This window comes from Lissotriton helveticus, chromosome 4_1, assembly GCF_964261635.1.
Source record: "Lissotriton helveticus chromosome 4_1, aLisHel1.1, whole genome shotgun sequence".
Taxonomy (NCBI): Eukaryota; Metazoa; Chordata; class Amphibia; order Caudata; family Salamandridae; genus Lissotriton; species Lissotriton helveticus.
Window position 1 is genome coordinate 585,726,719 of NC_136063.1, and position 26,340 is coordinate 585,753,058.

Below are 26,340 nucleotides of genomic sequence, written 5' to 3' on the forward strand. Positions count from 1 at the left end.
ACCCTAAATATTAAAAATCACCATCAAATGCTTGTTAACAAAATTTCATAAAGCACACTCATTTTGTATGTTCTTTGTGACCACTCAGTTATATTTTCTAACACTGTATGCAGCTGACTATTACTTATGTATGACATTTTGTGTTTGAAACTAGAATTTCACTGTGTTGTCTTTTACTTTACGACAGGCACCCTTATGCAGAATGGGTTGGTTAGTGAACTTATATCTGTATCTCATAAGGCTTTGGCATAAATCGATAACTTTTAACTGTTACGTATTTGTTTTCTTTTACTAGTTTTTCAATGTTTACTCTGGAAATGAGCAACTTAACCTTGAAAATCCATCATTTACATCCACTCCAATATGTGGGCAAAAAGTTCTTATTACAACTCCGCTTCACAAAGACATAACACCTAAAAATCAAAAGGAAAATGCTGGGTAAGAGCTGTGTTTACTCGTTCCATTGTTAACATTATTTATCTTGCCTTTGTTGTGTCTTGACCTCATTTCTGTCTCCTTTTTTGAAATGGGTTGTCAACATCTGTCTGATACACCTATTGCTTACAGTATACATAGGGTGGGGTTTGGGTCATCTCTCTTCATCCATTGGCTTATTTGGATCAGGTTCTTTCAGTCACAGGCCTGAACGATTTTTGATCTGAGCTTATATCGGCCGAGACCATTATGTTCGAGGCATGTGGGCTGCTAAATTCATATCTATTGCATAGATCGCCGCCTAGTGTTGGGTCCGGATGATTGCACATTGTTGTCCTGGAAGAGTCTTCGAAGTATCAGGAGATAGGTGGCTCCTCCCCTGGACTACAGTGCGCATGGGCATCGACTCCATCCCCAGATTGTTTTTTTCCGCCATTGGGTTCGGATGTGATTTCGACGTCTCCTGTCGGAATCGGTAAAAAACTGTTCTCTAAAGGCCAAAAGGCTTTCTAACCTCGTCGGTATTGTTGGCGCTCGGTTCTCGTGTATACTCCAACTCTTCGAGTCGGTTTCCTGGGGAGTCGCGTGACTCTTCAGTCATCGAGGCCCTTCGGCGCAGCAGGACCCCGACGAAACTACAATGGAACGAAGTCCGTTCAAAAAGTGTCCCGTGTGCGGTTCGAAGTACCCACACATCGACGTGCATCCTGTATGCAACAAGTGCCTGTCGCCGGACCACAACGAGGCCAACTGTATGGCCTGTTCGAAGTTCAGGTCGAAGAAGACGCTCAAGATTCGGCGCGTGGCGCGCCTCGAGGCCCAGCGATCGGCACCGGCACCTGTGGACATCTTCAACGACCCCGAAGCAGACGAGCTAGAGCTTCAGCTTCAGATCTCGCCTCCATCGGCGGAGGTCGAGGCCGACTACGGTGACGCCGTTGAGGGCCTGGACCTAGACGACTACGTCGAGGAGGTAGGGGACGACGAGGAAGTTTATGGGCCCGCGGAAGATCGCTCGGAGGAAGAGCTATGCCCCGTCCGTACAATAACTAAGGCTCAGGTCACGGGATCGCCGCTCGGCCTTACCCACAACCCTCAACCTAAGTCCTCGGCCCCGCCTTCTGGCCCGGCTACAGACATTTCGGCGGAGCCTCCGTTACAGAAAACGAAACCGAAACCATCGGCTTCGACTTCTTCTAAAATGGCCGACACGCCATCGAAACCGAAGACGGCAGAGACAACTTCGACACCGTCGTCTTCGGAGGCTTCGAAGCCAAAAAAGGCGGTCGAACACGACAAGGCACCCAAAGGGGCCAAGGAGGCCGGCTCGAAGAAGGTCGTCGAGCATGTGTCGAGTAAGGTGGTGGAGTCGACGTCGAAGGAAACTATCGAAAAACCTTCACCCAAGACTACCGCGCCTACAGGCAAACGGCCAGTCGAAGTGGCGTCGGCGAAGGCCGCCGAGCCGAAGTCTGGAACCACGTCGCAAAGGGAAAAATCTGCATATCCGAAGTCGGCAGCGTCCACGCCTAAGGCCAAGACGGGGGACCGAACCCTTGTCGTCGAGGGTGCGTCCGCGCCCAAACAGCAGTCGTTAACGCTCGGATCATCACCTGGTGGTGGATCAAGGCCCTCGGTCGGATCGACGAAGCCGTCCGCTTCTTTTACTAAGCAGGTCGCGGACTCCCTGAAGAGGATACGGGACAGGACGTCGGAGCCGAAAACGCCCTCAGTACCGACGACGACGGTTCCGCCGAAGAAGACTTCGACGCCGATCCTCTATACTCTGCCGCCGAATGTGGCGCCGAAGGCTTTCGCACCTCGTGCAGTGCCCGATGACTCGGAGGGGCTGCGGCAGACTCAGCGTAGTGGAAGCTCTGCTCGACCACTTTCGCAAGACGACGAATCGGAGCATTTTATCGACGCCGACACGGGAAAATTAATGCTCTACAAGAGGAAAATTACATCCCAGCCGGTGGACTCCTATGTAATCCCTCTAAAAAAGAAAAGGCCTGCACCAGATACTCCAGAGCTTGTGGAACCCATTCCTCAATAGCCTAGGAGGAGTCCAACACCTTCACCCACTTACTCAGATGGGGATGGCAGTGAACAGAATGAGGAGTATAACTTCCCTGCCAATAATGACCCTGATGAGCAGCAGGACTCATGGATAGACACTGGTGACCAGGGTGACCAACAGGTGGTTAGTGACCCACAGCTTTATGGAATAAAGGCTTCTCCTACTGAAGACTCAGCGGCATGTAATGCCTTAATCGAACGGGCGGCTGCAAATCACAAGGTGGAGATGCATGCCGACCCTGTGGAAGTTGACTTTTTGTTTGATACATTCTCTGCATCGGAGAAAACTGTAAAAACACTGCCAATGCTTAAAGGGGTTCTCAAACATGCTACTGACATTTTCAAGGAACCCACCAGGGCACGGGTGGTCAACCCACGGATAGAAAAGAAATACAGACCGGCACCTGGGGACCCTGCTTATATACGGGGACAGTTGCCTCTAGACTCTTTGGTCGTCTCCAATGCCCGCAAGAGGGCAAATTCACAGACAACGGGTGAAGCTCCTCCCCCGGACAAAGAGTCGAAAGTGCTGGAGGCAGGGGGCAAAAGGGTAGCAGCGCAGGCAGCAAACATATGGCGCATATCCAATACACAAGCCCTATTAGCCAGGTATGATAGGGTGCACTATGACACCTTAGAGAAGCTCTTACAACACCTTCCAGACCAGTTTAAAGAAGGAGCTGAGTTTCTGATACAAGAGGGCAAGCTCATTTCTAACGCTGCAATTAAATGTGCGCTAGACGTGGCAGATACAGCAGCAAGAGCAGTCAACACAAGTGTTATGTTGAGGCGTCAAGCATGGCTCCGCATCTCAGGGTTCAAACCAGAAATACAAACAACTATCCTCAACCAGCCCGTCAATCCAGACTGACTGTTTGGGCCGGAGGTTGACACCACACTCGAGAAGATCAAAAAAGATACTGAGACGGCTAAGTCCATGGGGGCGCTTCAGTCTCAGCAATTCAGAGGAAACACTTTTCGTCGCTCAAGTGCGCGGGGTACTACCAGAGGCCACTTGGCACAGCAGTCACATTTCGGCAGAGGAGGCGCCCAAGCCCCGTACCCGAAACAGAATAGAGGTGGTTACAGAGGCAACAGCGCCAAAGGCATAGGCAGAGGCAACAATAGTTCCCGCTCCTCTGCTGCCAACAAACAGTGACTCTCTGTCCCTTCCCCCCGACCATCCAACACCTGTCGGGGGGAGACTCAAGCAGTTCCTGCCAGTCTGGACGTCCATCACCACAGACAGGTGGGTGAGGAAACTTATCCAGTTCGGTTATTGTTTAGAGTTAACGTCCACTCCACCCAACATACCCCCAAGACAACGACCTATGTCAGCAGAGCACTTGCACTTATTGCAGCAGGAGGTTCTTGTAATGCTGCAAAAAGGCGCAATAGAGCTCGTGCCGGTGGAGGAAGAAGGCACAGGGGTTTATTCCCTGTACTTCTTAATCCCAAAGAAGGACGGCTCGCTCAGGGCCATTCTGGACCTACGCCCCCTCAACCTGTACATCCTCTCAGAACACTTCCACATGTTAACACTGCAGCAGGTTCTTCCACTGTTAAACCAGGGAGACTTCCTCGCAACCTTGGACCTCAAGGATGCTTACTTTCACATACCACTCCACCCATCCCACAGAAAGTACCTCAGGTTCACCATACAAAACAAGCATTACCAGTTCAAGGTCCTACCCTTCGGAGTGACCACTGCCCCCAGGGTGTTCACAAAGTGTCTGGCGACTGTAGCGGCGCACCTCAGGAGACAAAACATACATGTCTACCCTTACCTAGACGACTGGCTCGTTCAAGCAAAGTCGGAACAGCAGTGCGCCGTGGACATGTCCCACACAATTCACCTCCTTCACAGTCTGGGGTTCTCACTGAACTATCCCAAGTCGCACCTTCAGCCAGCCCATGTGCGGCAGTACCTAGGCGCGACAATAAATACCTTGACTGCTACAGCTCAGCCGAACCAGGTGAGGATCGACAACATCCAGTCGCTCATCCAAAGGTTCAGACCGCAACAATCACTCCCAGCGAGAGTGTTTATGCAGTTGATAGGCATGATGGCCTCCTGCATATTCATAGTCCCGCACGCGAGGTTGCATATGCGTCCGCTCCAGGAATGCTTCGCGCATCAGTGGACACAGGCTCAAGGACAATTGAAAGACCTAGTGTTGGTAAGTGGTCGGGCATACAGCTCTCTGCATTGGTGGAATCCACACAACCTTTGCAAGGGCCGACCGTTCCAGGAGCCTGTGCCGCAGATCATCATGACGACGGACGCCTCTCTCCAGGGATGGGGAGCTCATGTGCTCCACTACACGGTGCAGGGACTATGGACGACACAGCAAAAGAAGATGCACATCAACTATCTAGAGTTAATGGCAATCTTCATGGCACTCAAGTCCTTCAAGGTACATCAGTGCAACAAAGTCGTGTTGATCCGGACGGACAACATGACTGCCATGTACTATATCCAGAAGCAGGGGGGTACGCACTCTCCACAGCTGTCTCATCTGGCTCAGAGCACGTGGAAGTGGGCCATTCAGAGGAACATTTTCCTCATGGCAAGGACAATCAGATGGCGGATCTGCTCAGCAGGTACAGCCATCAAATGCACGAGTGGGAGATACATCCATCAGTACTCCGCCCGTACTTCCAGCAGTGGGGTCATCCAGAGATAGACCTGTTTGCCACAAGGGAAAACGCAAAATGCCACAGCTTTGCCGCCAGGTTCCCTCACCCACAATCGCAGGGCAATGCGATATGGATGAACTGGTCAGGCAGATTTGCGTACGCTTTTCCCCCAGCACCTCTAATACCGCTGGTGGCAAGAAAGCTAAAGCAACACTCGATGACACTCATCCTGGTTGCTCCAACGTGGGCACGCCAACCATGGTACACCACGTTTCTAGAACTCTCCGTGGTACCGCACCAAAGGCTGCACCTCACACCCAGACTTTTGACGCAGAACCATGGCGACATTCAGCATCCAGATCCGCACCAGCTCAATCTGGCGATCTGGCTCCTGAGGTCTTAGAGTTTGGCTACCTTAACCTGCCTCCGGAATGCATGGACATCATCAGGGAGGCACGGAAGCCCACTACGAGAGCTTGCTATGCAGCAAAATGGAAGCGGTTTGTCATTTATTGTACAGCACATAACATAAACCCGCTAGATGCATCCATTCCTAACATCATCTGCTATTTGTTGCATCTTTACAAATGCAATCTAGCGTACGCTTCCATTAGGATACATTTATCCGCCATAGCGGCTTATCTTCAGAACAGGCAGCATCTCTCTGTTTTCAGGGTGCCTGCCATTAAAGCTTTCCTAGAAGGGCTGAAGCGGGTCATTCCTCCCAGGACCCCACCCGCTCCAGTATGGAATCTCAACGTGGTCCTCACTAGGTTGATGGGCCCACCTTTTGAGCCTCTACATTCGTGTGAGGTTCAGTTCTTGACATGGAAAGTGGCTTTCCTCATTGCTATCACGTCTCTAAGACGTGTTAGTGAGCTACAAGCGCTCACAATACAAGAGCCATTTATTCAAGTCCATTCAAACAGGGTAGTGCTTCGCACTAACCCCAAGTTCCTTCCAAAGGTGGTGTCACAGTTTCATGTCAATCAGACAATTGAACTGCCCGCATTCTTTCCAAACCCGGAAACAGTAGCGGAAAGAATGCTCCACACGCTAGACGTTAAAAGGGCATTAATGTACTACATTGACAGAACACAACACTTTAGAAAGACACAGCAACTTTTCATTGCCTTCTCGGCACCGCACAAAGGCAACCCTATTTCCAAAGCTGGAATAGCCAGGTGGATCGTTAAATGTATTCAAATCTGTTATCAGAAGGCTAAACGCACTTTAACGGTCCCCCCCAAAGCGCACTCCACACGCAAGTTGGGGGCCTCCATGGCATTCCTAGGTAACATTCCTTTGGAAGACATTTGTAGAGCAGCCACGTGGGCTACACCACATACATTTACCAAACATTACTGTGTAGATGTGCACTCCAAACAGCAGGCAGCTGTAGGACAGGCTGTTCTCAAAACTCTTTTTCAGACTTCTGCAGCTGGCACGGGCGGCCGCCGCTAAATGAGGGGACTGCTATGTATTCTATGCAATAGATATGAATTTAGCAGCCCACATGCCTCGAACTGAATATGCTACTTACCAGTATGCATTTGTTCTTGGCATGTAGGGCTGCTAACATTCATATCGCCCACCCTCCTCCCCGGCGCCTGTAGCAGCTGCAGATTACTTCTTGCATTTCATCACTAGCATGAACATCATTTCTACTATCACACTCCATCTTTGCCACAATGGCTAAAAACAATCTGGGGATGGAGTCGATGCCCATGCGCACTGTAGTCCAGGGGAGGAGACACCTATCTCGTGATACTTCGAAGACTCTTCCAGGACAACAATGTGCAATCATCCGGACCCAACACTAGGCGGCGATCTATGCAATAGATATGAATGTTAGCAGCCCTACATGCCAAGGACAGATGCATACTGGTAAGTAGCATATTCATTCTCTCTGATTGTCATGCCGTTGTCTGGTGTATCATTCTGTATCTGATAGAGCTTCTTGCTTTGCAATGCATTTTGGGCTGTTTTACATCTAAAATAAACATTCAGCCTACAGTTTGTTAACTCATATAAGCATGCTGCTGTGAATGATGGGTTACCTTATCCATTTTTAAGGAAAATACATTATAACTGATACAGACTTCTAGCTGCAGATTACTTACCTTAGAATATCCCCTGCACACCAGTAGTTGCCAGCTTTCAGCTTGGTGGCATCCATGCCAGAAGTGACATGTGTGGTGCATGTATAGGTACTACCCCAGTACGCTGATGGCAGTTCTTTACTTTCCGCGCCAGTCAGAGCTGATCCCCAGAGAGCTACCCCTCTTTTTTGACTGACTTTTTTCTCTACTTTGTGTCTAGGCATTTTTCGAAATTGCATCTCCTGGCATGCTAGGGATGTCTCCTAAGAAGCCATCAGGTTTCAAACCATGTGTTGGCTGTCAAAGACAGATGTCTGTGACAGACCCTCATCTGGTTTGCTTCTGGTGCTTGGAGCAGGACCACGACTCCAAGACGAGGTGGGAGTCGCACGGTAAAAATAAACATATAAATAATAGGAGTAATACATATCATAATATGCTATATTGCACTGCATAGTCATTTCAGTAGCCCATCCCTGTCCTTTTGTAAACAAAAAGGACCAAAATTGAAACACAGCCAATCAGACTCTAGCACCCTCTAGAACACTCCACAGAGAGGCAGGTCCCTCAGATTTTCTACCGCACGTCGTTGTGACAGGTAGTCTCCCTGAGCTCTGCTCAGTTTTCTTTCATCTTTGAATTTTGTGAGTACAGAATGTCTGATTTTTCTAAAAAAGGATTTTTCAGGCCTTGTGGGTCATGTGGGAAGAAGAGGCTACATTGTGAAGATCCCCACAAGGATTGTATTTATTGCCTGTACCCTTCTCATAAGGTTAAGGACTGGAGGATCTGTAGGACTTTTTCTTCAAAAACCTTAAAAGAGATGGAAGTCAGATTACTTATTTGGCTAGAAAGGCTGAAATCAAAGACCTCTGTGGTGTCTGATGACGAGGGCAGTAGTAGTTCCCAGGCGTCAGTCCATCTGGCAAAGAAAAGGGACAGATCTGAGGAATCCCCTAAGTGCACAAGAAATCTTCAAAAAAAGTCCTATTATGAGTCTCAGCACATAACCTCTAAAATATGGAAGCTGCCATTCCCTTCTTAGGAAAAACCTGTGGAAAAAAAGCCCCAAAGACTACCTTCAAACAGCCTAAGACTCAGTCAGAGTCTGTTAAGTCCTCCTTGTCATCAAAAAAGGCCTTGTGCACCGCAAAGCCACCTTTGGAGTTGCCTCCTCAACATTCCTCTTAGACGCTTTTATTCTCGACAGAATCCTCAACGAAGACTGTGCCATCGTTGATGATAACCTCTTACCATTCGTCGCCTACACCGTCGATGAGGACTCGGACAACATCGCCTCTGTCAACATCTCTTCCGTCAACGACATTCCTGCTGTCGACGATGACCACTTCGTCAACAACTACAACTTTATCAACATTAGTTCTGCCATCGACGGCTTCGAAGATGAATACACCATCATTGACAACTGTTATGTCAACATCGACCGTATCCGTTTCACCGTCGACGAACATCTCATTGACGTCCCAATGAAAAAGGCCTTCTTCATTGCAGTTCACCCCAATTTTGTAGGTTCTCCTCAATGATCCCTTAGACGAGAGGTTTTTACCAGGACCCTTCTTACATCCCTCGTTTGCGTCCTGGTCAGTTTTTGGAGGAGTATGAGGATGATGGGTTGTTTAGTCCGGCCACCAGCCCTTCAAAACTCCACGTAAAATTTCAAGAGGAGGAGGATGATGATGATGATTATTATGGCACACATTACCATCAACCTATGGAAAGGCCAGAGGTATTGATACCTCATCAAGAACCCATGATACAAATGCCTGTGGTGTTAGTACCAGACGTAACAACTATGCTGCAGGATTACCTCACCCGCTTCCCGACTGCAGCAGGTTCTGTTGAAAAGCAAACTTCTCTTCCAGGGGATCCTCCTCAATAGTCAAAAGCACTGAATATTCCCGCCCTTGTGCGGGGACCCCGGAAATAATATAAAAATTATATATGGAAATTACATATATACAGCTCTACATATATGTATGTACATATATCATTTTTTCTCATACCAATGCAGCTCCCAATAGGAGGCTAAACAATAGAAATACCCATATAAAGATTATTTGCAAACATATAAAAACACCTGAGGGCAAGTAGCACTTGAACTCTGGTTTTTATTGAGCAGAAAAACACTCATATATCATAAAAAGTGCAAATAAAGTAGACATTGTTAGCCGACAGGCCGCATTGTTAACCAAAACCATAGAAAATGAAAGCATTTTCAACAAACTGGCACCGTGCTTTTAAGGCAGCCATGACTCTCAGCTTCTCATCATGCCTCAGGGGTGACAGTTAGGTCAGTTGTTCTTTCCGGCTCCTTCAGCCAGGACCCTGGATTTTTAGCTCCTACCTTTTTTGACTTTCTGTCAAAAATATCTTGTTATTCTTCAAGTTTTTCACTTTCACTCGACGTCTTTTGACTTTAGAGTGCTGGTGCTGCTTTTTATGTCTTACAGAAAGGGTTTATTTTTGTTAAAAATGCCTTCCCTTTTCGACCCTTGCCCTTCCTGTGGCAAGAAGAAGGCCAGGACTGATACACACCGTCGACGCCTCATCACCGGAGTTCGACGTCGAAGCATGTTACTCCGTCGTCGTCGTTCGACGTTGAGCGACAGGTCTCCGCCGAGGACAGTTCACCGGTCTTCGGCGTCGAGGCACAAGACACCTCCGTCGGCGTCGAGGCAGCAGCAGCATGGGTCCTTGTCCTCCATCCAACATACCTCGACGTCGAGACAGAAGACGCCTGTGAGAACGACGTCGAGATTGAGAGCTCCGTCTCTGGCCCATCACCGGTCGACGTCAAGGCAGAAATCTGCTGAAACAACTTTGGGAAAAAAGGCATCGGCGTCGGAGAGGCGTTCATAGTCCAAGGGACGTTCTCCGGTACGTTCAAGTCCTCCATCTAAGAAGAGGAGGCCTTCATCGAGGCAGATGTCTCCGTCAGGATCCCAGGCAGCACATAGACGCTCCAGATCTCCGTCTAAGTGCCCTTCCAGGGAGGCCTCTCTTCAAGTGAGCCTATCTTCATCACCTTCAGGCTCTCATGACTCACACCGACGATCAACATCCAGATCCCCAGAGGTTGTGATCTCTTCTGACAGCACAGTGTCAAGACATTCACCAGCAAGGTCATTGTATGAATAGATGAATCCATCTCCTCCGGCACAATCTCCTGAGAGGAGAGAAGGGCAGAAGTCACCTTCCATCAGGTTGTCACCTAGATGGTATAGACCATTGCATCACTGGGCTCCTGACGAGGACACAGCAGCGCAGGAGTACTCCAGTCCCCAACACAGGTCGCAGTTGGCTCGTTTGTTCCAGCCAGCGGATCGGGATCGATCTCCTTCAAGAGCCAGAGAGCGGACACGCACCCCGTTGCATTCACGCAGATGGAGGTCCAGATCAAGCAGCAGGAGGAGAGAGCGTAGATCTCCTACTCCTTCCTCATCGTCCACTCACAATTCACATAAAGACTATTCTCCAACTATGATGGACAGTCCACCGTCGAGAATTTCTCCAGTGGATGACATCTACACATTTCAGGACATTTTGGGCAGAGGGGCACTTAAGCTGGGTATTCCTATGCCAGCTCGCCAAAGCAAGTCTTCCGTGATCTTTGAAACCTTGCATCACAAGACAGTGGCTAAACCTCTGCTTCCCTTGGCTCCGGGCATTATAGAACCAGTCATGGAAGTCTTCCTCACACCTACGACGATCAAATGCGCTCCAGCGAGGATTCTGAAAAAATATCGCTCACCAGAGGATGATCCACTCTTCCTCAGAGCCGACCCTCCCCCGGACTCAGTAATAATTGCGGCGGCAAGAAAGAACCATGCCTTTGCATCTTCCTCCACTGTACCACCAGACAAGGAGAGCAAGACACAAGATTCCTGGGCACGGAGGGTGTGTGGCACTTCGGCCTCCTTGCTGAAAGTATCCAACACGGAGGCTCTCCTGGGCCTCTATGATAGATCCCTGTGAGATTCTCTACAATGCTTCATTGAGAAGCTTCCCCAGGAGGATCAAATTGACTGGTAAAGTAGTTTATGAAAGGACTTTTCAGAGTATATCTACCTGTAAGAGCTCCTCCACTGGAATGGAGGCTTAATCTGATTCTGGCGCAACTTCTGAAACATCCCTTTGAGTCAATTCACAGAGCTGAACTCAAATACAGTTCCTGGAAAGTTGCATTATTGTTGGCTCTTACTTAGGCGAGGAGAGTCAGCGAAATTCAAGCCTTTAAAATTAAAGAGCCTTACCTTTGCTTTACTAATAACTACGTTCTCCTCAGAACGAATCCTGCATTTATTCCAAAGGTACCATGAACTTTCCATTTTAATGAGCCGGTTATTCTTCAAACATTCTTTCTTAATCCTAATTCCCCAGCTGAAAAGGCACTTCATACACTGGATATAAAGAGATGCCTCAAATTGTATCTGTCAAATACTAAGACCTTCCGAACATCTGATCAACTGTTTGTATCCTATGGTGTGCAAAAGCCAAGTACGGCAGTGACTAAAGTAACAATTGCAAAATGAATTGTCGCGGCTATTCATTTTTGCCATACTAAAGCAGGCAGTCTGCTTTCTCTCAAACCTAAGGCTCATTCCAAGAGAGAAGTGTCATCCTCAGCGGCGCTTTTTGCTGGAGTGCCATTGGATAAAATTCGCCGGTCCGCAACATGGAAGAATGTGCATATATTTACACAGCATTGCTGCCTGGATTTGGTTACGGAGGAAGAAGCAGCTGGTAGGACAAACAGTTTCATGTAGGGCCCGATGTAGGTAATTCCGATTTACCGACTCTTAAATACCGAATCATACCGATTCGGTATTTAAGAGTCGGTAAATCGGAAGGAGGCAGATGTAGGTAATAAATTACCGAATCTGTACGATTCGGTATTTACCGAATCGGTAAATACCGAATCGCTATTTCCCATTGATTCCTATGGGCCTTGAAGCCCATAGGAATCAATGGGAAATACCGAATCGGTGTTAACCGATTCGGTAAATACCGAATCCTGCAAGGGTGAACGGGGTGTCACTTTGAGACCCTGTAGCACCCCAATTCCAGGCTTGTGTGGCATGTGGCACACATACGTGCCCTAAGGGCATGTCTGTGTGTCACATGGCACAGGTGTACATGCACAGATGTGCATGTACACCTGAATTCGGTATTTTACCACCCAAATGTATTGGGTGATAAAATACCGAATTCAGAAGGCCTGTAGCACTGTAAACTGTAAACAGTGCTACCTACATCTGGGATTTACCGAATCGGTAAAATTACCGATTCGGTATTTTACAGAATCGGTAAATTTACCGATTCGGTAAATGTACCGATTCTGTAAAATAATGGCCCCTACATCTCAATCACCAAATACGAATTCGGCCGTTACCGACCGGTATTTGGGGACCTACATCGGGTCCGTAATCTTTTGCAGCAAGGTAAGCCTCTGTTGTGGAGGTGATTAATTATTAAATGCTAAATTCAATGTATTTGATTCACAAGTAATTGCTGGTTTATGTTCTCTATATGCATAAATGCTTCTTTTTCATATGTTCATGCATATTTAGTGGATATGTACATGTATAACTATTTATGAGGATATCTGTTTGCCATTCATATGATAACCGCCATCCTCTAACATTAAAATTGTATAACTGCCAGCTATTCTGATTCAAGCACATGAATCTATGAAATATCCAATACTGGATAAGAAAACAAGTTACTTAACTGTAACTTCAGTTATCCAGTATTGGTATCTTTCATAGATTCATGTGACCCACCCTCCTTCCCGGAGAGGATTCCCTTATTACGGATATATCACTCTTGTCACTTGTGCTCGAAAATCTGAGGGACTTACCTCTCTGTGGAGGGTGCTAGAGCCTGATTGGCTGTGTTTCAACTTTTGTTCTTTTTTACAAAAGGACAGGGATGGGCTACTGGAATGACTATGCAGTGCATTATAGCATATTATGATATGTATTACTGCTTTTATATAAATGTTTGTTTTTACCGTGAGACTCCCACCTCAACAGCGGGGATGATTCAAGCATCTGAACCTATGTAAGACACCAATACTGGATAACTGAAGTTACAGGTAAGTAACTCTTTTTCTTCCTCAACGTCGGACTACACCGCTACACTCTTGATCCCAGCGATGGAGAAGGTCCCAGGACCGTTTGCACAGCCACTCCTGATGGTAGTTGTCTCAATTAAGATCGTTGGGTAAGTCCCATTAGAAAAAGAAATCCAAGAAGTCAAATCACTCTTAGACTTCCCCACCCAGGTTCATCAAACCTGTCAAAGGAGAAGCTGCATTGTAAGCCTCACTTTGTGGTGGAGCCTTTGGCAGGGGCGGCTCTGCACCTCCCTGAGTTTCCTGGCGCTAGACCGACCACCACCCAACTCAGAGAGTTTTTTAAGGCTATGTACCTCATATTGCGTGGCCTGACCCCTCTGAAGCACATTCAGGCCCCAAGGATGTGGCAGGGCCCCCTGCTGGTTCTCAACCGGCGGGTTCGCCCTAGGCGCTTGTTGGGCCCCTTAGTTCCGGAGAGACTTTCCCCAGCACCCACTCCAGTACCATCGCTCCTGGTGGCACCGGTCCCATCATTATACCCGACTCGGACACTGAGCCCCATAGACATTGCCCGGCACTGATTCTGGTGCCTAATGGTACCATGTCTTCCAAATCAAAGCCACTGCCTCTTTCTTTTGACCGTCCTTTCAAGGGTGATGATTGGTGTGACCCTTATGGTTACCTATCTCCCCTTGTGATACAGAGGACAATTGGTATGAGGAACTGGCAGATGCCAGTGATTTGGACACTTCAACAGACACTGACCAGGTCTCTCCTCGTATCCTTACTACGGAGGAGGGTGCCTCTTTCGCAGTGGCGGAGCAAGGGTGGCTGCCCTGCACCTTGAGCTGCTCCTATTGGCAGTCAAGGTGAACGTCTCGATAGAGGTTTTTCAGCCGGGAGTATCCCCTTCTGAACCTTTACTCCCATTCAATCAAGCCATTACAGAGGTCCTCCTTGGGGCCTGGTCTATGCCCTGCACAGTGGCTCCTGTGCACAGGCCAACTGTCTGCTGCCATCCCCTTGCTCCCGGGAACTCCAGGTCTCTCACCCAGCACTCCATCCCGGAAAGCTTGGTGGCCAAAGCCTCCACTTCTAGGATCAGTCCCAGCGCGTTCCCCACCACCCCACTGGATAGGGAATCCAAAAGGCTGGATACCTTCAGTTAGCGGATTTTCTCTCCGCCAGCCTAGCACTACGGTCGGTAAACACCACATGCCTTTTGGGCCGATACCAGCACACTGTGTGGAATTTGGTTGCGCAAATGCTGCCCATTGTCTCTGAGGAAGCCCGAACCATGCACTCTGAAGTAATTGCTGATGGGCGAGATGCAGCAAAGTTTGCCATCAGATGTGGACTTCACATGGCCGACTCGCTGGGCAGAGCGATTTCATTCAGAAGCACTGAGATGCCACGCCTGCCTGAGAACCACCGGCTTCTCGGGGATGTCCAAGACTCACCTCTTTGGTGAGAAGGCAAAACTCCATACTAGAGCACTTCAAGCATAGCAGAGCTACAGCCAGCTCCTTTGGCCTATCCATGGCCGCTCATTAACCCCAATCTGCATTTCGCCCCTTACTAGGCTATAGATCTGAAAGAGACACGTTAGTGATAGATTCCTTACCTTAGAATATCCCCAGGCGTCAGACTGGATCCGGAAATTTTTGCGTAGCAATACCCCTGCGCGTCGGTAGGCGTCGTTCGCGGCTCCGTGTCCGTCGTCGGCGCCGGAATGACGTCGTCTGAGTACTTAGACGCCGTCCATGCGCGCTGACGTCAGTTCTTCTTTTTTCCGCGCCAGCTAGCGCAGATCCGGAGAAGCTCTACCCCTAGTCATTTTTTAGCTAAACTTTTTGATTCTTTTGATCATTTCTTCCTTCGAGTCTTCGACTGTATCGGATGCCCGGGTTCAAGCCCTGTTCGACGTGCGACCGACTGGTGTCGGTCACGGACCCCCATCGCCGGTGCCTGAAGTGCTTAGGCCTCGACCACCACGACCGTACCTGCTCCGACTGCCGAGCCCTGACGTCGAAGGCTAGGCGGGAGCAGTCCCGCAAGCGGCTCGAGCTCCGGCAGTCGGCCCCGCGCCATTCCAGGTCCCGGTCCCACGGGAGGTCGAGGGACCGGTCGCGGGGTCGGAGTCCTCGCAGCTCCGGAAGTGGACATCGGTCGTCGGGATCCAAGTCCTCAGGTAAGAGGCATGAGAGGTCGGAGAGGCATCATCGTTCCTCCGACCCACCCCGACGCTCGCACGATGCGGCCGGGGGCCCGGGCAACACCGCCCACGCGGCTCCGAGAGAGTCGCAAGCGTCGCCGCCTGCCCCACTCCTTCGGGTCCCTGGGCACGGCGCGACGCCGGAGGAGATCGAGCGGTACCTCATGGCCATGAGGTCCCTCCCATCTCAGCCGGGTCCGTGGCGCCTTCGGGCCCAGCGGTCCCGGCTGGAGGCCCTAGGGGGTCGGGTGCTTTGGCCTCGACGCCGCCGGGTGCTTCGGCGCCGCCGGCGACTTTGGTCCTGGCGCCGCAGGACCTCACCGGATCCGCTTCCGGATCCGGGTCGTCGCCGGTCGACCTCACGACCTCACCGGCGCCGGCCCCGTGGGTGTCGCCCCCGGCGCCCACTGTGGACGCCGTCCCCAATCTTCCCTTCGGTCCGACTCTGGTGCCGGAACGGCGCCGCTGGACGCCGCTTCCGACGGCCTTTGGAGATTTTTATTTCCATGAGGAGGCTCAGTCTGTTGACCCTGTGTTACAGGAGACTGGTGACGAAGGTGGTTGGGAGGGGTCTGAGGACCCTCTGGCACAGGAGTGCCAGTCTCAAGAGGACTGGACATATGAGCTTGGGGAGGCCAGTGGTATTGACACCTCGCCAGACACTGGATTTGTCTCCCCTCTCACCGTGGCTACGGAGGAGGGGGCTGCTTAAAGCGTAGCGTTGACGAGGGCGGCCAAGGCCTTAAACCTTGAGCTCCCCGTCGCGGCCGTGAGGACTAACCTCCTCACTGAGGTCCTTAAACCGCAGGCAAGCTCCAATGAGCCTCTGCTGCCGTTTAACGAGGCCTTATGTGACGTTCTTCTGGGCACTTGGTTCAAGCCCGCCACAGGTCCGCCTGTGGATAGGAACGTGGCCAGACGCTACCGGCCGGCTCCGGGCGACCCTTGCTTTTTGTCCACCCACCCCACCCCCGAGAGCCTGGTTATCCAGGCCTCCACTTCCCAGACCACATTCCCGACGGCCCCGCCCGATCGGGAATCCAAGAGATATGAACAGTTCGGGAAGAAGGTGTTCTCGTCCCTGAGTTTGGGACTGCGGTCTGTCAATACCGCGTGTCTCTTGGGCCGCTACACTCACACTCTGTGGGACACGGTCGCGGACGTGCTGCCACAATGCCCGGAGGAGGTCCGGGCTAAACTCACCCAAGCCCTTGTGGAGGGTCGAGATGCGGGCGATACTTCATCCGGTGTGGGCTGGATACCACGGACTCACTGGGCAGGGCGATGGCAACGACGGTGGCAGTTAGGCGCCACGCCTGGTTGAGGTCCGCCAATTTTTCGGCCGATGTCCAGGCCACTCTTCTGGACATGCCGTTCGATGGCCGTCGCCTTTTTGGTGACAAAGCAGACCATGCGCTGGAGCGCTTTAAGGACTCCAGGGCGACGGCGAAGTCCTTAGGCCTCTCGGCCACGCGCCAGCAATCGGGTGCCTTTCGCTCCTTTCGTGGCCACGGGAGGGGCGTCCCCACACGTGCTGCCAGCCACGCATCGCAGAATGTCCAACAGCGCGGTGGCGGCCGTGGAAACCGTGTGGCGGCGGTCGGGGTCAACGGCGAGGCCAGTCCACACCTCCCTCCGCAGCACCTGCCTCAAAACCTTCCTAGTCCGAGTTTTCAGGCCCATGTGACGCCTGTGGGAGGCAGGGTTCGCCATCACCACTTCCACTGGCGCACTATCACATCGGACAGGTGGGTGCTGCAAATCGTCCGAAGGGGCTACTCCCTCCCCTTCGAGGCGACCCCTCCATCCATACCACCGCAATTCCACCGCGTGTTGGGGGATCACTTGCGACTTCTGCAAGAGGAAGTCACGGCCCTCTTGGCCAAGGGGGGCATCAAGCGCGTTCCTGGGCCAGAAGTAGGGTGTGGATGTTACTCCCACTACTTCTGGTACCAAAGAAGGGCAAAGGGGGCCTGCGCCCTATCTTGGACCTACGGAACGTCAACGGCTTCCTCCGACAGGAGAAGTTCAAGATGCTGACTTTGGCTCAGGTCTTAGCTGCCCTGGACCCCGGAGACTGGATGGTAGCGTTAGACTTGCAGGACGCTTATTTTCACATCCCCGTCCTGCCGGCGTTACCTGCGGTTCACGGTAGGCCACGAGCACTTTCAGTTTACCGTGCTCCCCCCTCGGCCTTACCAGCGCCCCACGGGTGTTCACGAAGGTGATGGCGGTGGTCGCAGCTCATCTGCGCAGGTTGGGGGTGTCAGTCTTCCCCTACCTCGACGACTGGTTGTTGAAGGCGGGCTCGCCCCAGACAGTCGTCAGCCATCTCCAGACTACGGCCGACCTCCTGCACTTGCTGGGGTTCTCCATCAATGTGCCAAAGTCGCACCTGTGTCCCTCTCAGAAGCTCCTCTTCATCGGAGCGGTTCTAGTCTCGGCGCAGTTTCGGGTTTATCCTCCCGAACAGCGGGTTCGGGATATTCAGGCTCTGATTCCGATCTTTCAGCCTTTATCCCGAGTCACGGTCAGGTTGACGCTGTGGCTTCTGGGGCTGATGGCCTCCTGCATCCTTCTGGTGCGTCGCGCCCGGTGGCGGATGCGGGCTCTGCAGTGGGACCTGAAGTTTCAGTGGGCCCAGCATCAGGGCAACTTGTCCGATCACGTCTTGATCTCGGAGGGCACTGCGAGACAGTTGCAGTGGTGGCTCACAGACCGCGATTCGGTCAGTGGCAGATCCCTCTCCCTACCTCACCCAGAGCACGCAGTTGTGACGGACGCGTCCCTCCAGGGCTGGGGTGGCCACATGGGAGAGGCGAAGATCAGAGGACTCTGGTCTCCGGCGGAGGCCCGGCTCCACATCAACCTGTTGGAGTTACGGGCGATTCGTCTAGCACTGAAGGCATTCCTCCCCTCTGTCCGGGGGAGTGTAGTGCAGGTGTTCACGGACAACACCACCACCATGTGGTACTGCAACAAAGAGGACGGAGTGGGGTCGTGGACCCTATGCCAGGAACCTCAGCGCCTCTGGCAGTGGCTGGAAAGTCAGGGCGTGACCCTGGTGGTTCAACACCTGGCAGGTTCTCTGAATACCAGGGCGGACGAACTCAGCCGTCGGTGCATGATGGACCACGAATGGCGTCTGAGCTCGGACGTGGCGCAAGGCCTCTTTCAGCAGTGGGGAGAGCCTTGGTTAGATGTATTCGCCACCGAAGAGAACACGCAATGTCATCAGATCTGCGCGTTGGAATTTCCAAGGCGGCACTCGCTCGGAGACGCTTTTCGTCGCGAGTGGAGTTGCGGTCTATTGTACGCCTTTCCATCTATACCACTTCTGCCCAGAGTGCTGAAGAAGATCAGGCGCGACCGGGCCCAGGTTATCCTTGTGGCTCCGGACTGGGCACGAAGATACTGGTATCCCGAGCTACTCAGCATGTCAGTCGATCCCCCGATTCGTCTGCCTCTTCGGGAGGACCTTCTGTCGCAGCAGCAGGGGACGGTCCTCCACCCGAACCTGTCCAGTCTCCACCTACAAGCTTGGAGATTGAGCGGCGACAGTTGAGGCCAATTGACGTGCCTCCCGAAGTCTGTAATGTCATTCTGGCAGCCAGGCTTCCCTCCACAAAGTCGGTATACGCCTGCAGGTGGAACAGATTTGTGGCATGGTGCACAGCAAAGGCTGTGGACCCACTCTCTGCCCCCTTTCTGAGGTTCTCCTCTTCCTTCTTTCTCTTGCCCAGCAGGGCTCTGCTCTGGGCACTGTCAAGGGCTACCTTTCTGCCCTTTCTGCATTCTTAAGGCTACCTGATCAGCCTTCTTTGTTCAAGTCCCCTATTGTAAATAGATTTCTTAGGGGCATCACACACAGGTTTCCTCCTGTTCCGTTTGTGATGCCTCAGTGGGACTTGAACCTGGTTCTTACGTTTCTGATGTGCGCTCCCTTTTTAGCCACTTCACAACTGTCCTCTCCGTCTTCTTACTTTGAAGACTGCTTTCCTGGTTGCCATCACCTCTGCCAGGAGAGTGAATGAGCTCCAGGCCCTTTGTTGTACTCCACCTTTCCTTTCTGTACATCCGGACAAAGTGGTGATGCCCCAGTGGGACTTGAACCTTGTTCTTACTTTCCTGATGTGCGCTCCCTTTGAGCCACTTCACAACTGTCCTCTTCGCCTTCTAACTCTGAAGACTGCTTTCCTGGTTGCCATCACCTCTGCCAGGAGAGTGAGTGAGCTCCAGGCCCTTTCTTGTACTCCACCTTTCCTTTCTGTCCATCCGGACAAGGTTGTGTTGCGTACTAAGCCATCTTTCCTGCCCAGGGTTGTCTCAGCCTTCCACATCGGGCAGTCCATCACCTTGCCAACCTTCTTTCCACCTCCGCATCCCTCTAAAGAGGAAGAGCGGCTCCACCGTCTGGACCCAAAACGTGCGCTCTCATTCTACTTGGATCGCACACGCCAGTTCCGGGTGGATGACCAACTCTTTGTTGGTTACGTGGGCGCTAAGAAGGGGAAAGCGGTGCACAAGAGGACCATCTCCCAGTGGATCACGTTGTGTATCCAGGCGTGTTACTCCATGGCTAAGAAGGAGCCCCCTGTTGGATTGAGGGCTCATTCCACTTGGGCCACGGCGACTACAACTGCCCTGGGCCGGGGAGTGCCCTTGCAGGACATTTGCCAGGCAGCTACGTGGGCCTCGCTGCACACGTTCGCAAGACACTACTGCCTGGACAGTCAAGTCTGGAGGGATGGCTTCTTTGGCCGTTCCGTCCTCCAGGACATTCTGGTGTGATTATTGGTTCGCAGACCCACCACCGTGGTTGGTATTGCTGGGGTATCTATTCTAAGGTAAGGAATCTATCACTAACGTGTCTCTTTCAGATGCACAAGTTACTACTTGTGTAACGATATATCTGTAAGAGACATTAGTTAGTGATAGATTCCTTACCGACCCACCCATCCTCCCCGTTCTGCGAACCGATATCTAGGGTTAAGGTCATCCCCTTTCAGGGCCCTAGTTTATTGGCACCAGTATCTGAAAGAGACACGTTAGTATTAGATTCCTTACCTTAGAATATCCCCAGGCGTCAGACTGGATCCGGAAATTTTTGCGTAGCAGTACCCTTGCGCGTCGGTAGGCGTCGTCTGCGGCTCCCCGTCCGTCGTCGGCGTCATGGGCGCCGTGATGACGTCGTCGGAGTACTTAGACGCCGCCTCCGCGTGCTGACGTCAGTTCTTCTTTTTTCCACGCCAGCAAGCGCAGATCTGGAAAAAGCAGTAACCCTAGTCATTTTTTACTAACTTTTTTGATCGCTTTTGATTGTTTCTCGAAGTCTTTCGACTCCGAACGGTGCCGTAGGGATGCCCGGCTTTAAGCACTGCGATTATTGCGACCGCCTGATGTCGGTCACGGATCCTCACCGCGTGTGTTTATCTTGTCTCGGCGTTGACCACGACGACAAGGCCTGCTCCGACTGCTGGGCCCTCTCTTCGAAAGCCACGCGGGAGCGGTCCCGCAGGCGACTCGAATTCCGGCAGTCGGTCCCGCGAGAGGTCCTGATCCCATGGGAGGTCGAGGGACAGGTCGCGGGCTCGGAGCCACCACAGTTCCTAGAGTAGGCCGCACTCCTCCGGGTCAAAGTCGTCGTCAGGTAAGAGGCACAAGAAGTCCAAGCGGCGTCATCGCTCTTCGGACTCCCCCCGACGCTCGCGCGATGCGGCCGGGGGTTTGGGTGACACCACCCACGCGGCTCCGTCGGAGTCGCGGGCGCCGCGTCCAGCCCCATACCCTACGGTCCCTGGGCTTAACGCGTCGCAAGAGGAGATCGAGCGCTTCCTCATGGCCATGAGGAACCTCTCTCCTCCGACGGGCTCCGCGGCGCCTTCGGGCCCAGCGGACCCGTCGGGGCCTCTAGCGGGTCGGGGGCTTCGGCCCCGACGCCGTCGGGTGCTTCGGCCCCGACGCCGCCGACACCTTCGGGCCCGGCGCCGCTAGGCCCCACTCTCCCGACGCCACCGGCGCCTTCGGGCCCGGCACCGCAGGGTTCAGCGCCGTCGGCGCCTTCGGGCCCGGCGCCGCGGGACGCCGCTGGCCCTCCTTCGGGATCTGGTTCGTCGCCGGTGGACCTTACGACCTCCCCGGCGTCGGACCCTCAGGTGTCGCCTCCGGCGCCGTCCTCGAGCGGCGCCGTCCCCGGTTCCACCTTCGTTCCTGTTCAGACGTCGGGACGGCCCCGATGGGCGCCGCTCCAGACGTCGTTTGGTGAGTTTCACTTTTATGAACAGGCCCCTATAGTTGAGAACCCTGAGTTTCAGGAGATGGGTGATGAAGAGGACTGGGAGGGGTCTGAGTACCCTCTGACCAGGGAGTGTCAGTCTCATGAGGACTGGGCAGGAGACCTTGGGAGGCCAGTGGGCTGGACACCTCTCCAGACACTGGTTTTGTCTCCCCTCCTACCGTGGCTTATAAGGAGGAGGGGGCAACGTATAGTGTGGTGTTGATGAGGGCTGCCAAGGCCTTGGGCCTTGAGCTCCCCGTCGCGGCCGTGAGGACTAACCTCCTCACTGAGGTCCTTAAACCGCAGTCAAGCTCGGCCGAGCCTCTGCTGCCTTTTAATGAGGCCTTGACCGACGTTCTTCTGGGCACTTGGTCCAAGCCCGCTACGGGTTCGCCCGTAGATAGGAACGTGGCCAGACGCCACGCCCAGCCCCGGGCGACCCATGTTTTCTGTCCACCCACCCTACCCCCGAGAGCCTGGTTATCCAGGCCTCTAATTCCCAGACCGCGTTCCCGTCGGCTCCGCCGGACAGGGAATCCAAGAGGTATGAGCAGTATGGTAAAAAAAATCTTCTCATCCCTTAGTCTGGGCCTGCGGTCTTCTAACACCGCGTGCCTCTTGGGCCGTTACACCCACTCTCTTTGGGATACGGTCGCGGAAGTGCTGCCAGAGTGTCCGTTGGAGGTACGGGCCAAACACGGCCAAGCCCTTGTGGAAGGCCGGGATGCAACCAAGTATTCCATCCGGTGTGGGCTGGATACCACCGACTCGCTAGGTAGAGCGATGGCAACGACGGTGGCGGTCAGACGCCACGCCTGGCTGAGGTCCGCCAACTTTTCGGCAGATGTCCAGAACACACTCATGGACATGCCGTTTGATGGCCGTCGCCTCTTTGGCGACAAAGCAGACCATGCGCTCGAGCGCTTTAAGGACTCCAGGGCTACGGCCAAGTCCTTGGGCCTCTCGGCCCCGCGCCAGCAATCGGCTGCTTTTCACTCCTTTCGTGGCCACGGAAGGGGTGCACCCACACGTGCCGCTAGCCACGCTCCGCAGGGCAATACCCATCGCGGTGGCGGCCGTGGGAACCGCCGTCCGGGCGGTAGGGGTCGACGGCGAGGTCAGTCCACACCTTCCCCCGCAGCATCTGCCTCAAAACCCTCCTAGTCTGTGCTTTCAGGCCCATGTGACGCCAGTAGGGGGCAGGGTTCGCCATCACCACCTCCACTGGCGCACTGTCACTTCGGACAGGTGGGTGCTGCAGATCGTCCGAAGGGGCTACTCCCTCCCCTTCGAGGCGACTCCTCCAGCCATGCCACCGCAGAACCACCGTGTATCGGGGGATCACTTGCGAATTCTGCAGGAGGAAGTTACGGCCCTCTTGGCCAAGGGGGCCATCGAGCGCGTTCCTGGGCCAGAAGTAGGGTGTGGTTGCTACTCCCACTACTTTCTGGTACCCAAGAAGGGCAAGGGGGGCCTCCGCCCTATCTTGGATCTACGGAACGTCAACGGCTTCCTCCGGAAGGAGAAGTTCAAGATGCTGACACTGGCTCAGGTCTTAGCTGCCCTGGACCCAGGAGACTGGATGGTAGCGTTGGACTTGCAGGACGCTTATTTCCACATCCCCGTCCTGCCGGCCCACCGGCGCTACCTGCGGTTCACGGTTGGCCACGAGCACTTTCAGTTTACCGTGCTCCCCTTCGCCTTACCAGCGCCCCACGGGTGTTCACAAAGGTGATGGCGGTGGTCGCAGCTCATCTGTGCAGGTTAGGGGTTTCAGTCTTCCCCTACCTCGACGACTGGTTGTTAAAGGCGGGCTCGCCCCAGACAGTCGTCAGCCACCTCCAGACTACGGCAGATCTCCTGCACCAGCTGGGGTTCTCCATCAATGTGCCAAAGTCACACCTGTGCCCCTCTCAGAAGCTCCTCTTCATCGGAGCGGTTCTGGACTCGCCGCAGTTTCGGGTTTATCCACCCGAACAGCGGGTCCGGGATATTCAGGCTCTGATTCCCATCTTTCAGCCGTTATCCCGGGTCTCGGTCAGGTTGACGCTGCGGCTTCTGGGACTGATGGCCTCCTGCATCCTTCTGGTGCATCACGCCAGGTGGCGGATGCGGGCTCTGCAGTGGGACCTGAAGTTTCAGTGGGCCCAGCATCAGGGCAACCTGTCCGACCACGTCCTGATCTCGGAGGGCACTGCGAGACAGCTGCAGTGGTGGCTCACGGACCACGATTGGGTCAGCGGCAGATCCCTCTCCCTTCCCCAACCGGAGCATGTAGTTGTGACGGACGCGTCCCTCCAGGGTTGGGGAGGCCACTTGGGAGAGGCGGAGATCAGAGGCCTCTGGTCTCCGGCGGAGGCCCGGCTCCACATCAACCTGTTGGAGTTACGGGCGATTCGTCTAGCACTGAAGGCATTCCTCCCCTCTGTCCGGGGGAGTGTAGTGCAGGTGTTCACGGACAACAGCACCGCCATGTGGTACTGCAACAAACAGGGCGGGTTGGGGTCGTGGACCCTTTGCCAGGAGGCTCTGCGCCTTTGGCAATTGCTGGACCGCCAGGGCGTGACCCTGGTGGCTCAACACCTGGCAGGTTCTCTGAACGCCAGGGCAGACAAGCTCAGCCGTCGGTGCATGATGGATCACGAATGGCGTCTGAACTCGGACGTGGCGCAAGGCCTCTTTCAGCAATGGGGAGAGCCTTGGTTAGATCTATTCGCTACCGAAGAGAACGCGCAATGTCATCTGTTCTGCGCGTTGGAATTTCCAAGGCGGCACTTGCTCGGAGACGCTTTTTGTCGCGAGTGGAGTTGCGGTCTGTTGTACGCCTTTCCGCCTATACCACTTCTGCCCCGAGTGCTGAAGAAGATCAAGCGCGACCGGGCCCAAGTCATCCTTGTAGCTCCGGACTGGGCACGAAGGTACTGGTATCCAGAGCTACTCAGTATGTCAGTTGATCCCCTGGTTCGTCTGCCGCTTCAGGAGGACCTTCTGTCACAGCAGCAGGGGACGGTCCTCCACCCGAACCTGTCCAGTCTCCACCTCCATGCTTGGAGATTGAGCGGCGACAGTTGAGGCCATTTGACTTGCCTCCTGAAGTCTGTAACGTCATTCTGGCAGCCAGGCATCCCTCCACAAAGTCGGTATACGCCTGCAGGTGGAACAGATTTGTGGCATGATGCACAGCAAAGGCTGTGGATCCTCGTGCTGCCCCTCTTTCTGAGGTTCTTCTCTTCCTTCTTTCTCTTGCCCAGCAGGGCTCTGCTCTGGGCACTATCAAGGGCTACCTTTCTGCCCTTTCAGCCTTTCTCAGGCTGCCTGATCACCCTTCTTTGTTCAAGTCCCCTATTGTGAATAGATTTCTTAAGGGCATCACACACACGTTTCCTCCTGTTCCGTTTGTGATGCCTCAGTGGGACTTGAACCTGGTTCTTACGTTTCTGATGTGCGCTCCCTTTTTAGCCACTTCACAACTGTCCTCTCCGTCTTCTTACTTTGAAGACTGCTTTCCTGGTTGCCATCACCTCTGCCAGGAGAGTGAATGAGCTCCAGGCCCTTTCTTGTACTCCACCTTTCCTTTCTGTACATCCGGACAAAGTGGTGCTGCGTACCAAACCTTCTTTCCTGCCCAAGGTTGTCACGGCCTTCCACATCGGGCAGTCTATCACCTTGCCTACCTTCTTTCCGCCACCGCATCCCTCTAAAGATGAAGAGCGGCTCCACCGTCTGGACCCAAAACGTGCGCTCTCATTTTACTTGGACCGCACACGCCAGTTCCGGGTGGATGACCAACTCTTTGTTGGTTACGTGGGCGCTAAGAAGGGGAAAGCGGCGCACAAGAGGACCATTTCCCGGTGGATCATCTTGTGTATCCAGGCATGCTACTCCTTGGCTAGAAAGGAGCCTCCTGCTGGATTGTGGGCTCATTGTACCCGAGCCACGGCGACTACCACTGCCCTGGGCAGGGGAGTGCCCTTGCAGGACATCTGTCAGGCAGCTACGTGGGCATCGCTGCACACGTTTGCAAGACACTACTGCCTGGACAGCCAAGTCCAGAGGGATGGCTTCTTTGGCCGTTCCGTCCTCCAGGATTTTCTGGTGTGATTATTGGTTCGCAGACCCACCACCGGGGTTGGTATTGCTGGGGTATCTATTCTAAGGTAAGGAATCTAATACTAACGTGTCTCTTTCAGATGCACAAGTTACTACTTGTGTAACGATATATCTGTAAGAGACATTAGCGCTGGGATACTTACGGGTGACTACGCGCTTTACAAAAACCTAATAATAATAATAATTAGTTCGTATTAGATTCCTTACCGACTCACCCATCCTCCCCGTTCTGCGAACAGATATCTAGGGTTAGGGTTATCCCCTTTCAGGGCCCTAGTTTCAATGGCTCAGTTTCAGTTTTAACATGGCTCTGCGTTTCTGGCGCGGAAAAGCTGTGTCTAAGAACTGACGTCAGCACGCGGAGATGGCGTCTAAGTACTCC

The 26,340-nt window shown here is 53.1% G+C and overlaps 1 protein-coding gene across 7 annotated transcripts in view; it reads left to right on the forward strand.

The window, feature by feature from the left end:
* Nucleotides 1–26,340, forward strand: part of MYBL1 (MYB proto-oncogene like 1) — a 673,529-nt gene that overhangs the window by 445,699 nt on the left and 201,490 nt on the right. For all 7 annotated transcript variants that reach the window (XM_078687219.1, XM_078687216.1, XM_078687217.1 and 4 more), the window contains one exon: nucleotides 296–438. In XM_078687219.1, the coding sequence (XP_078543345.1) occupies nucleotides 296–438 (143 nt within the window). The remainder of the gene's footprint in view (nucleotides 1–295; nucleotides 439–26,340) is intronic.